Raw genomic sequence first — 14,100 nt, 5'->3', positions numbered from 1 at the left:
GTATTTAAACCGAGACAACTGCTAGCCCCCATACATCTTCTCAAAAAGATGTAATGGCTGAAAAGGCACAAAAACAGTTACTAGATTCATTCTCTCAACAGGGTGAGTCTATTGAATTTTGCCTGTCGGCCAAGGTATCCGATGTAGTGTCACCACTTCAAACATAATCAATTCTTGATGCACAAGGAGAGGTTACACACACAAAGGATGAGTTGACAGAAACAAGAGTTTCGACCATTTTAAGGTCAGATTCAATTGTTCAAGGTTCGTTAGTGGACCAATTGCCTTTACAGGTGTTAGGAGAGGATACTGATCCAAAAGCCATATGTCAGTGGTCAGTGTCTACCTCCCCAGGCTTAAATCCCCTGGATGCATCTGCGGATAGTGGATCTGACATAGGTGCAGATCGGCAACTTGTTGACAATGATTCAGATATTACCTGATAAGTCACAAGGAAATGTCTTCACAGACATTAGAAGGGAACTTTGATCTTTATGCTAAATTCGTTGGATCATTGTTTACCTTCCCAGAATTCAAATCTGGAACCCTAAAAGGGAAACTAGCAACTTGTAGATTATGACTCAGATTTATCTGACGAGTTTAACAAGGATGGGGATTTGTGAACTCCCATTGCACCACCTGTGACCTCCTTAAAGGATGGCTAAGGTGATTTTCCTTGCAGGTACAGCTGGATTATGGAGCTATGAGAGAAGAGTGATATACTTGTGAGAATGAGTGTAAACACGAGTGGAGAGAAGAGTGAAACACATGTGAGGTACACTAAACACAATCACACACTCACAGTGAGGAAGAAAGAGAAACTACTTGTTATTTCTTTTCCAACCAAGTGAAATATGAGAACTCCCTCAGACGACGGCATACATTCCTTCTTTAAGGGGGAGATAAAAGCTTAAGTAATAGTTTGGAGGATTCCTCAACTAAGGGGGAGAAATAGCAGGGAGGAAGAAAAAGATCCTAAAAATGTACACTACACCACACCATTGTTGTTTGTAACTACGGATCCTATTGTACGGGAGAGGTGGTAAACACAAGGTGATTTTCTGATAAGGGAAGAAGCTGTTAGGGGAGTACCATTGGTTTTTATCTGCGGATCCTATTGTACGGGAGAGGTGGTAAACACAAGGTGATCTTCTTTAATCAGTTGATTCTCATAGGGGGAGAAGCAAGAGATATGGGCTTCTCAAACAGGAAATGTGGTTGTACAAATGAAGATGGAACTACTTGAAGATATGTTCAGTCTAGAGGAACATCTACTTGGAATCTGGAAAATGTTAAATCTCATCCAGAACTTTTCTGCTATTTACTTTGCATGTATGTTTATATCTTTTTCTTATTTGTTAGTTGAGTTATCCTCTAGGTATTTGTGTGTTATTGTCTAACAAACAAATAGGGGGAGATTGTAAGTCATATGTCATAGCCTATTTGTATATTCGAGGATTCAACTCAACTCAAATAAGAATGTAATAAGTAAATAGTGGAACTACCATCAGAGAGATCTCGCAAAGTAATATCTGTCAAAGGATTCAGAGACAAGGTTCATCTACAGACTTGAGGAGTTAATTCACTGGAAGAAGTTCAAGAAGTTGATCATGCCTCAGTGATATAAATCAAGATCGTGGATTTAATCAAGTGACAGAGATCTCGTCAGAGTATCATTAATTACAAGGATTTAGTCTGAAGAAAATCAAGAGTATCAAAGTCAAGACATGAAGAAACATCACGGAAGTTAGTCACTCATGAACCAGACAGTACATCGAGTGTCAACGTTGAAGTGGTGGAATTGATTCATAATTTTCAGTGATTTTCAGAAGATTTGCAGAAGAATGGTTGCTGCTCAAGACTAGAATTAATTCTCTATTAATTAATTAAGTCATCTAATTTAATTAAGAAAATAAATTATATCTGCGAAGAATAATTTATTTATTAATTGAATTAATTGATTAATTAATTCTGAATTAATTCTAGGAATTTTCAGAAGTTTAATTGGATTAAATTCAAGCATTAAATCAGCAAGACAATTGAAAATGAACTAGCATGACAATCAGGATTGTCATACCGATTGTCATGCTAGGCCATATTCAATTGTCACACCGAAAGTTACTCTAGGAGGATGATTGTCTTGCTAGTTCATTCTGATTGTCATGCTAGTTCATTCTGATTGTCATGCTAGTTCATTCTGATTGTCATGCTAGTTCATTCAGATTGTCTTGCTAGTTCATTCAATTGTCTCACCGAAAGTCTTGCCAGCTATAGGATTGTCATGCCAAGTCAATTCTATTCGTTTGTTGATTTAAAAAGAAGCAGAGAAGTAGCAACTTATTATTAAGAACACAGAAGTCAAGAAACAAGGCAGAAAAGAAAATCAAGAAGAAATATTTCATCTTTTCATCTGCATACTTCAAGATTAAATTTCTAGATTGTAAAGTTAAATCCAATCCACTAGAAATCTTTATCTTGCTCTTGTGTATCAATCTAGCGGATTAAAATCCCTAGAACTTAATCTCAAATTGCGTTTAGCATTTGAATCTTTTTTATTACAAAAATAGAAAAAGTTCATGTCGAATTTATTCTAGATTTGTGATAATTAATTTGAGATTAATTCCTTGTAATCGATACAGTTGTTGTAACACCTTTCAAGTTTAATAATATTTTTATTTAACTTGAATTTTGTTTCACATTTTTTATTCCGCATTTAATTCGATTATTCGGTACTGTTTGTATTCAACCCCCCCTTCTACAAACACATTGGGACCCAACATCTCCTCATCAGCATCAGTCTCAGGCAAGCTTTCAGAATCTGAGTCATCATCACTCTCAGAACTTGATGACTCAGTATCAGACATTATGAACAGAGCTTTACCCTTGTCTTTCTTTGAGGAAGCTGCTTTGGGGAATTCTTCTTCAGCCTTAAGAGCAACTGTCCTTGACTTTCCTCCTTTCCTCTTGCTTCTTTGTTCCATCTCCAGCTCATGAGTCTTGAGCATTCCATAGATTTCGTCAAGAGTTATTTCATCAAGATTGTAGTTGTCTCTTATTGTCGTTGCCTTCAAATCCCAGCATTCAGGAAGAGCTAACAGGAACTTAAGGTTTGAATCTTCAATATCATACTCTTTATCAACCAATGACAAATCATTCAAAAGTTTGACAAATCTATCATATAAATCATTCAATGACTCATTAGAATTTGAGTCAAAGTGTTCATACTCTTGAGTGAGTATTGTCTTCCTATTCTTCTTAATTGTGTTAGTTCCCTGACACCTTGTTTCCAGAGCATCCCATATCTCCGTAGCAGTCTTGCAGTTGATTACCCTGTTTGACATTACATTATCAATGGCACTATGCAGTAAGTGTCGTACCTTAGCATCCTTAGCAATTGATGCTATGTCTTCAGCAGTATAATCACTCTTCTCCTTTGGTACGGTCTTTGCTGCTTCACCTGCAACTGCAACAGCGAGCTTGGTTGGTTTGTGAGGGCCTTCCTTGATTCTATCAAGGTATTCTGGATCTGTTGCTTCCAGGAACATGGTCATCCTTACCTTCCATATGGGATATTCAGATGGTCTCAGTATGGGAACTCTGATGGTCTCATACCGACTCTGAATTTGTGTCTTTGGTGGTTCCTCAGTTTTGGTAGGCTTAGTTGGAGTTTCTGTGTCCGACATGATTGTGTTTGGATCTTTAACTGTATGTATGTTAACAGATAGGCTCTGATACCAATTGTTCGGTCACACACACACACACTGTAGATGGGGTGAATACAGTGTATAGTACACTCAAATCGAACTTTAAGAACTTAAGTAACAGAAAACAAACTTTATTGGAACAATAAACTCTGTTACAGTATGGAACTGTTACCTCTCAGTGATGAACAAATATCACGAGAGCTACTAGGGTTACAATGAATAATCTTCTCTAATAATGATAACACTTATAGTGTAAACCCTATGTCTGTATTTATATACTACACAGTTACAAGATAATCGCTAATTGATATGGAATATAATTCTGCTTCCTAAAATATATCAATCAGATATCTTTTCTTCCAATTATTCCATTCTTTACAGAATTCCTTCTTCATGCATATCTCTTCTTATGTTTATCTTGATCTTCTTTCCTTTAATCAGCTAATGTCCTTATCTGATCGTCCTTCAGCACTTAAGTTCTGATATCTATCTTCTGATGATTATCTCCTGATATCATAAGTACTGATATCCTTAAATCCTGACTTCCAGTATAAGTACTGATCAACAGTTAAGTACTGATTTATCCTGTTCAAGTAAGATCTGAAAGCTAAACATAAAACATATTAGCCATGACATTATCAAATATATCTAACATTAAGAATGATTTTGAATAAGAATGAAGGGTTTAGCATGATCACGCAGTGGATTGACATGCTCTTGCAGTTGATTCGCATGCTCATGCAGCATAACTACATCAACAAAACAAGCGATACGATGGCATAGATTCAATCAAGCTTGTTATGGATCATGACACTTCAAGCATATGCATAGGAGAGTACTTCTTTCATTCTTTTATATTGTAGAATTATTATTTGTTGTATCATTGAGAATATTGACCCATTTAAGTGTGGTGGTGAGCTCAAATTGTATTATAGTGTTATATATAAAAAACAAAAAAAATTGAAAATTTTAAAAATTTAAAAAATAATTCTAGCCTTGTAAGATAATACATATATATTTCATTGTATTATATAGTTAAATATGTGTTAGTTGCATTGTATTGCATATCATAGCATGATCTCAAGTTAGTAGTAGTCCAAGTTGGTGATCTATGATGATACTATGTGTACCTTGTTGTTGACTAAGTCTTTGCTATGATCACATGCTAAAGATTTACTTGTGTAGTGTCACTTGTGCAGAGCTTATTTCTTAACACCCTATTATTATGTTCTTGAATTGAGACTTAGATATGCTTATTTCTTGAGGGGTAGCCACTTGTTGATGATTAGAATTTTGACTATTCCCTTTTGAGCTTAGTACGTAAACGCTTAAGTTTGGGGGAAGTTATGGGTTGTAAATGTCTTTAAAAAAATTATATAAAAAAGAAAAAAATATAAATGTATGAATAGTAGCAATAAAGTACATGAAAAAAATATGGTGTGATTGACTAGGTTGAGCTCATTAATACTCGAGTAATTAAGTCTGAAGGGACTTTGTGCCTAGTAATCTAAAGCCTTTTATGGTTTGGGATTGCTGACCCAACACTCACTACATGGGTATTGGTGCATAAATCTTTAGGGATCTCGACCATTGCATAGTTAATAAACCATTAAATATATGTGTTTATAATATGGTTGGCAAAGTCTGATGGAGGTCATAACTCACTTACACTGAGGAGCCACCCAACCTTAGACCGAGCTTGTGAAGTCTTATGGCGGTCGTAACTCACTTACACTGAGGAGCCACTTAACCTTAGACCGAGCAGTAAAAAAACCATATGTGTATATAGTAGTAGTATTATATCAATAAAGAAAGATATGGAAATCCCTTGCTAAATTTGAACGATGGCTAGTGCTAAGTAGCGAAGTGTTTAAGATCTATTCTAGTTCTCAACTTGGGAGCTATTAGCTCGCATGATTTGTCATGTTGAAATTTCTGTGTCTTTGTTCTTGGTTCATTAGAGAGCATGTTTTTATATTAAGCGCGCATACACACACACACACACTGTACTTGTGTTAACTATATGGTGATATTGTGTGTGAGCTTGATATATCTAAACTTGGTACTTGAGCTGAAGGTTATTGTTGACTTGTGATACACTATTATACTTGAGATCTTTGCATTTTAGATCATTTAATTGCATTCATGTAGTTGCATATTTTATGAGTTAGATGGATTTTGTGGGTACATTCACTATAGGCCCTCACGAGACCTTACTCGTCCACTAGGGCTACCTTGGGGTTTAAAGGGCTTGTTGCATATGCCAAATGCAACCGTGATCACCTTACGAAAGTGGTATTAGTAGTAGTATATAATTATAATTTTACTCAAGGATGAGCAAAGGTTAAGTTTGGGGGTATTTGATACGTGATCAATTTATAGATATTTAATGCCATGTTAAACTTCTTTTAACCTTGTTTTGTGATGCTTTAGTCCTAAATAATAAGTACTAGTTGTTATTTAACTTGGATGAATGCTAAGTCTTAATTTTCTATGTTTATAGGAAATTATGGAAGAACAAGGTGTAAAAGAGAAGAGTATATGATAAAAGAAGAATTTAGAGGAGTTTAGGACCTGAGTTGGGAGGCTCAGGGCCTGAAGGAATCAGTGGAGAAAATGCACTTACCTCAAGGCCTGAGCTTGTGAGTTCAGGGCCTGAGAGAAGCAGATTTGAAGAATAAGGAGTTCAGGGCCTGAGCTATTTTGAAGAGGCCCTGAGGACATCATTCAGGAGCCGAGGTTAAGGTTCAGGGCCTGAACCTGACGAAAATTGTAATCAAATAGCTTTCCCAACTTGTTTTGAATTCTCTTTTAGTTACCTTGTATGACCTTTAAAAGCCCATCCAAGTATATATAAACATATGTATTAGGGTTTTAAAAAGAGAGGAGAATAGAGATATCCATTATTCTTAAGAGAGAAGGGAGAGAGGCACCTAGAGAGCGAGATTGGGAGAAGGAGCGAAGGGATTCGTCCATATTTCAAAGGAACTTTTCAAGTTGTATTCTCTGTATTCAAATATCATGAGTAGATAATCCCTTAATCCAAGAGTTGGGTAGTATTCTTTGGCTTGTTGTGTTTATTTAGTTGTATTGTGATTTTCTTGTGATTGTTAATCTGTCATTGAGGGCTTAACACAATTGAGGGAGTCGCGAACCTTTCATTGAATCTATAGGAATTATAACGAATCGGGAGAGGATTTTTAATTCAAATAAATGATATGATAGACACAATTTAAGTATTGGATCAGGAGATTAATATGAAAATTGTGAAACATGTAATCCTTGGTTTATAATAGTCTATAATTGTACTTTGTAGGACCGTGGGAGTGGATTTCAAGGGATAATTGTAGGCACTATAATATACCTTGGGAGAGGATTTTATAAACATTAGAAGGAGTGTTTTTAACAAAACAAGAGACACAAACTAGACATTCATGATAGCCATTGAAGAACCCTTATTCTTGGATTGTTTCTCTCATATATCTTATATAACTTTTGATTTGTTTATTAGATTAAATTAGTGGATAGTTAATACACCCACAAAATTATTCTCCACACTTCTGAACTGTAAGAGATAAAAGACTTGAAATTGGTGTTGATATCAGTCCTTCCCTGAGAACGAACATCTAAAAATACACATCAACATTAGACGCTTGAACTAGACCGATGGCTTTCCGAAAAGTAGCTAATTCATTACAAGTCAAATTTAGATACTGAATCTTGTTGTAATGGATTTATTTAGAATTTTTAACTTGGTTGTATTGTGAATTTGAATGTTTATTTTCAGTTTATGGTTAATTTTAGTTGTTAAAAATGTTTGGTTTATTTATATTTATTAGGATTAATTTTGGTTAATTAGCAATTATATATATTTGATTTTTGCAAAACTACTGACCTTTTCTGGGCAAAAAATGAGACAAGAAAACTGACCGAATTAATATCATTACCAACCATATTCAACATATCATGAAATGAAAAAATACAGATATCCGACTACATTTTTCAAAAATCGGTAGGTATTAATTGGTCAGATATAACAAGTGGGTCCCAACTTAAAATTACCAACTAAACTATTAACGACCACAAGTGGTTAGTTTAACATTGATCTAAATGATTCATTTTGACAATTCTAACCTATCTATTTATGACTCAATATGGTCGGTTTTAACATACCGACCTACCAATTTCTGACCAAATATGGTTGATTTTATATCGACGTGGCAGCATTGACGTGGATGCCACGTTTAAGTGGGGACCACTTAGAACGAATATGGAATGACTTTACCGACCAAGTTATTTAGTCGGAACGTGGTAGGAAATGATATTCATAACCGACCGATGAGTCATTTATGACTAGACTTTAACCGACCATTGTTTTTGGTCGGAAAACGGTTCGAAATGTCCTATTTTCCGACAATTTCCGGACATTTCGGACCATTTTTGGTGGTCAGAAATTTGCGATTTTCTTGTAGTGTGGTCCATGAATTTATAATTTGTTTAGTCGAGTTTCGGATAATATGTTCGAATAAGTATCACTACAAGAAAAACGTCAATAGACATCAGTTATTGACTGTTGTGAAAGATGCAAAAAACCGATGTCTACGTGGGTGTAGTAAAAAGTCCCTGTTTTTCACATCGGTTCTGGACCGATGTGAAAAATAACATTATACATCGTGTCTAGATAAATAAACGATGTATTAGATATATTAAGACATCGGTTAGTAATCGATGTAAAAAACAAGAAATGATATAAATTGTGCCTATACAACAACGCTTTCATGAATTGAAACGATGTATTAGACATAATAAGACATCAGTCATTAACTGATGTCTATGGTTGCATATTATATATATATAATACATATATATATACACACATTAAAATACCAAAAACTAAAACAAGCAAAATGAATCACATCTAAATAACCACAACTTTCATTATTATTATCAAACTAATACAAAGTATTTCAATATACATCATTGACAAAATCAAAAACATAATTCTCAAATCTAAACATTATCAAGTCAAAATAAAATTTTCCTACTAGTCTTCTATGTTGAAGCAGATCATATTTACCGGTAGTTCTCCAAACATTATGCTCATTTCTTTCTTCCACCGATATGCTTCTCAACCATCAGATATATCTCTGGTAGTTCTCCAACTGTTTCCAAAGGCTGGTGCCCATGTAGCAGAGTCCTCTTGGCCCATTCATGTAATCAAACATATGAAAAATGTTAAATAAATGCTTAAAGAAAAAAAAATAGAATATAAAATCAATTGAAAATGCATTATAAAGAGCAACTATGTAACTACTGAGGAATTTGTAACTAACCATTCACATAGGGAATAAAAGATGGATCTTCCAGAATCCAGCAAAGCTTTAGACATTATGGGGTACCTTTATATGTTTCAACAAAAATAATGTATATAGTCAAGACAAAATTTGATTGATTTCCCTTGTACATTATATGGAAAATGTTGTGTTTAATTATTACCTATGTTTAGCATCTATGTTATTGTTATTGCAGTTATCATACTTCAGATAATCAATTCCCTACATATAATTTTTGTATAAATTTGAATCCAGGAGTGGCTTAGAACCATTACTTTATCATTTTATGTACATAAATTATGTATTCATACCCATGAAGCAAAAGTCTTTGCCTCTTGTTCCTCAAAGCCCAGTGACCCAGACATAGTTTTGCTACATGTTTGAGTTCTAAAGAATACAACATTCAGAAAATTAAATAATACAAAAATAACTCTATTATATTATTGATACTTTTTAAGTGCGCACACACATATTTTTGGTTAATTGTATTAAATTAATCTGATGGATCATAATATTACCTAGCATCAGAGTAAAATCCGAGCTTCAAGGCTTTGCTGTGAACATAATCTGCAAGTGATTTGATTCCGGGAGGAAATTTTGTTTTATGAAGCACCAAATTTCCCTATGAAATTAAGATTTTAGCTTCACAAACTGAGCTCAAATAAAGCAGAGTCTGATCATGTACAAGTTCACTCGCATAATTGAAGAACTAACCTGAGAATCTCTATTAAGTTCAGCCCAACAATCATCTAAGATGAATTGAAATATTAGATTATCATATTTATCTAGAGAAATATTACCATCATTCATTTCTAACTCACTCACCTAAATTTATGTATTCGTAACCAAGTGCAACAAGCCCTGTTAATGCCATTGCATCCGCTGTCATAATATATTCTTGTTAAAGTGATATTCTTCCTTGGGATTATTTGGGTTGATATTGTTAAAAATAAATTTTATTCCTGCAGAAACAAGAAGGAATATTGTAAAAAACAATTTCCACAAGATTGACAGAACCAAATTTAACAGGTAAACATATCATGTCTGTATTCAATACAGAAACCAAGAACCCTATTGTACCAAGATATAGCCTCTTCTACTTCTTCTCTACATTTAGAGTCCTTTTTACACTTTTCTTCACATGATGAAAGAACTTCACAACAAAGGAAGTAGAAGTAAGGCAAACATAAAATGAGTAGTTATATGATATATAACAGGGGCAAATAAGTATATCAAGAAGAAAACAAATTTTTATTGGAAATACATTGCTGCCAGTTAACAGATTACTGAAACCAAATTATTTTTCCAGGAAATAGCACAACTAAACAGCATCATAATTCATATATCAGTAGGAGACTATAACATATATCTAAGGTGAAATCATACTCATAAAGACAAAGTTTAATACACGAGTGCAGAGGAGTGTTTGAAAATTCATGTACTTTATAGTGCATATCTTGTCACTATAGTTTAGAGGTCAATGTTTTTTCCTGGCATTTTCTAATGAGATGTCCTGATACATTACAAAAATTGCTTTAACTATCAAACCTTGAAAACATTATTGATTAAATTTAATAATATATGCAAAAGGCGAGAATAAGGAACAGTAGTTTTAGTAAATTTTCACTAGTATCTGTTAGTGAACAACATCGAGGACAAATTCTACCAAGTAAAAACTACCTTTAGATTGTTGAGATATTATCTCAGCATACTCATCTTTCCTGGCCTTTTGCTCTTCTACCACTCTTTTCAGTTTCTCAATTCTTACTTTAGTAGCAGTAATTGAATCCATCATCGCCATTTGCTTCGCCTCTTTACGTGTCTTAACTGTAAGTTTTATAAAGAATAAGTTAGAAAATAACATTATTCCTCCCTTAATAAATAGTCGTGTCTCCTCCATAATTCTTGCAGCGACATCCTGGATCAATGGCTTCCAACATTGCAAATGTACTGCTCAGAAGTGAATTGGACCGCGGTGCAAACCTTCACCTCTCACTGCACTAAGATCTTTCTCAAAAACCTTGACATCAAACCCTCTCTTCTTAGCTCCCAATGCTAAAACAAGCCCTCCAATACCCCCACCAGCTATAAATATCCTAACCTTTCTACTCCCAACTTCATTAGAATAATTACATCACAACAAGACTGTAAAGTTGTGCTTATCACTGTTGTCTCTCCTACACATTCAAATGAATAGTCTGCTCCTCCATCAAAACCCCACATCAGATTTCAAAACCCCAAATACAAAAATAACAAAAAACCCACATCAACAAAACAATCAAGAAACAAAATCAAGCAACCCATTTCACAAAAAGAAAGAATTAAAAACCAAAAATTGAATTTTGAAAAGAAATTTGAATAACACTTACTAATTACAGCGGATTCAAGCTAGGTTCAACCTCCCTTGCACAAATCGACCAATGTTCAATCTCCTTTGCACAAATCGGCCAAAACTTGCAGCAAATCGGCCATTTCAATTGAAAATTAGGGTTCGATTACTTGAAATCTAGGATTAAAATTAGGGGTTTCAAACCTACAGCTCTAATTAAGGTAGTATAATTTAGGGTTTAAATGTAGAAGGCTGAGAGTGAGTGAGAGAGATAGAATCGGGAAAGAGAAGGAGATGAAGGAGAGAGTCGGGTAAGAGAGAAGAAAGAAGCAGTGAAATGTTTAAGGGCGGACATGTTTTTAGCAAAAAGGGGGGGGGGTGGAATGTTTTTGTTAAGAGGTTGTTTTCCGCGTGTTTTTTAAAAAGTAGTTTAAACATCAGTTTTGATTTTAACTGATGTAAAAAACGGTCTTTAACATCATTTTGGAACTAACCGATGTTAAAAACATTTTTAACATCGGTCCTTAATGACATCGATGTCTATGAGGTGATGTCTATTGGTCCTTTTATTGTAGTGTATATTCGTGGATTATTTAAAGTGGTTTAATCCTTATATCTAGACGTGATTAGGTGAACATAAGTATCACATGAGGACATTACATGGTTTGCAGAAGTTGATCGTATCATCGAGGTACCAGAGTGAAATTTGACCAGTTAACTCGTATGAAGGGTGAAGATATCTGTGAAAAATATATGGAGAGAGGCTTCCATGCAAATGCATAAGGAGAAATGGAAACTATAAAATCAATTTTATAGGGATTAGCTTTTTTATTTTGAGCATATGGCTCAGAGTTCCTACTATAGAGCTGTTCTTTTAGTTGTATGATAGAGTTGTATTTAAAGACTTTATGGTTATAAAAATAATTGTAAGAGTGTAGTATGGTAGTAGTAAATGATTCTGAGATCTGTGACATAAGTACTATGTAAAATCAGCTATGCTTCTACCATATTGTGATGTTTTATATAAAGCTATTTGTGGAATGGGAGACGTTATGACCTCAATTCGTAAATTGGTGTGTTAGTGAGCGTTACAATGGGCACAATTTTAAAAAGTCTAAACACATACAAAGGTAGTTAAAAATAAGAAACTGTAGATAATAAACACAAATTATTACTTTATTCAACCACTACACTAGTACATATATGATTTTAGCATCACACTTTAAGCGTCGGTCCTTTAGAAAACCATCGCCTATACTATTTTTAAGCGTCGGGTGTAAGTTTGACTGATGCATAAGGTCTTTTGTTCAGGATCTATGGCGTCGATTGTCTATTTAGTCAACACTTTTAATAGTTAAAAGCGTCGGTCTTCAAATTGCCGACGTCTAAAATCATTTATTGCGTCGGGTGTTAAAATGCCGATGCTATAGACTGGGACAATAGTGTCGGTGCTAAAAGTCTGATGCTATATATGAGAATCAATAGCGTTATAAGCTAACAACCAACGCTACAAGTTATCTTTAAAGTATCAGTTACATATTAGCCAATGCACAAATACCTCCCGTCCTACTCTTTCTTCACCCTTCCCCCCCTGCCATACACATCTAAATAACAGAGTATATATGATGAAAAAAATATTTGTAATAATGAATGTGGCTGCCATTCCAAAGCAGGTCTTCTCTGTTCACAATTTTGCACTAAAATGATTTTTTAGTAAAATTAATGACTTCATATTTATTAAAAAGAAAATGAATTCCTTTAACTTTAAACATAAAAATAAATTTCTAACATTTATTTTTGAAATAATGTAAAAGTTATAAACTAAATGATAATTAAAAGAGACTCATAAGGCTATAAAGTTACTTTTTCAAATTAAAATTAATTTGTTAGAATTAAAATAAAATATACAGTTATATAATAATATTAATATTAAGACATTAAAAGTTTACTGTTTAATCTTTTTTTTGTAATGACTTTACTTAAATACGCTTATTTCATTATTTTTTTATTAAAATATTTTTATCAATATATATATAATATAATACACTATATTTATATATCTACACAACATGATTAAATAAAAAAATATTCAAACTTATAATTGCTTTCTAATTCTATGAGATGATACTTCATATGAATTCTCATTAAATTAGTTTACTATAACTAAAATAAATTAATTAAAATATAAGTAATGAAATAGAAAAATCTATACATACATGCAAGTGTTAAAATGAGACTCTATATTATTGTGAGAACTGAGACCAAATCAAAACCACTCATTTCAATATTTCAAATTTTAATCCAAACCACATATCATACATAATATATATATACACACACACACGTAACATAAAATGTATATTAAGATCTATTTATCTTGTTTTTCACTTTCACTCTAATTTACCATCTCGCCATCTTCTCAACTTTCACATAAATATTTTTTCAGTTTTGTTAACCTTAAATATGATGCAAAAATAATCTCCTATTAAATCAAATATGATGCAAAAATAATCTCCTATTAAATCAAAAACTTCGGCCGGCTCCATTCTTCTTCTTCTTCTTCTTCTTCTTCCTCTTCTCCCCCCTGTCTCTCTCTTTGAACATCTTTTTCATATATTTTCATGTGAAAAGGAAGATGAAGATGCAGATCTTCTTCTTCTTCTTCTTCTTCTTCTTCTTCTTCTTCTCTCTTCTTCTCTTCTTCTTCTTCTCTTCTTCTCTTCTTCTCTTCTTC

The 14,100-nt window shown here is 33.6% G+C and overlaps 1 protein-coding gene across 1 annotated transcript; it reads right to left on the bottom strand.

The window, feature by feature from the left end:
• Positions 1-8,832: 8,832 nt before the first annotated feature.
• On the bottom strand, positions 8,833-11,900 carry LOC141704379 (alpha-galactosidase-like). Its single transcript, XM_074507623.1, has 10 exons — positions 11,861-11,900; positions 11,021-11,152; positions 10,718-10,864; positions 9,863-9,919; positions 9,752-9,786; positions 9,556-9,659; positions 9,349-9,424; positions 9,201-9,259; positions 9,038-9,103; positions 8,833-8,911 (listed from the first exon to the last, which is right to left on the bottom strand). The coding sequence occupies exons 1-10, from the start codon at positions 11,898-11,900 to the stop codon at positions 8,833-8,835; spliced, it is 795 nt and encodes a 264-aa protein (XP_074363724.1).
• Between the last annotated feature and the right edge of the window lie 2,200 nt (positions 11,901-14,100).

The sequence above is a fragment of the Apium graveolens genome, unplaced genomic scaffold, assembly GCF_009905375.1.
Source record: "Apium graveolens cultivar Ventura unplaced genomic scaffold, ASM990537v1 ctg778, whole genome shotgun sequence".
In the NCBI taxonomy this organism is placed as follows: Eukaryota; Viridiplantae; Streptophyta; class Magnoliopsida; order Apiales; family Apiaceae; genus Apium; species Apium graveolens.
This window is presented reverse-complemented; position numbering and strand designations above follow the sequence as displayed.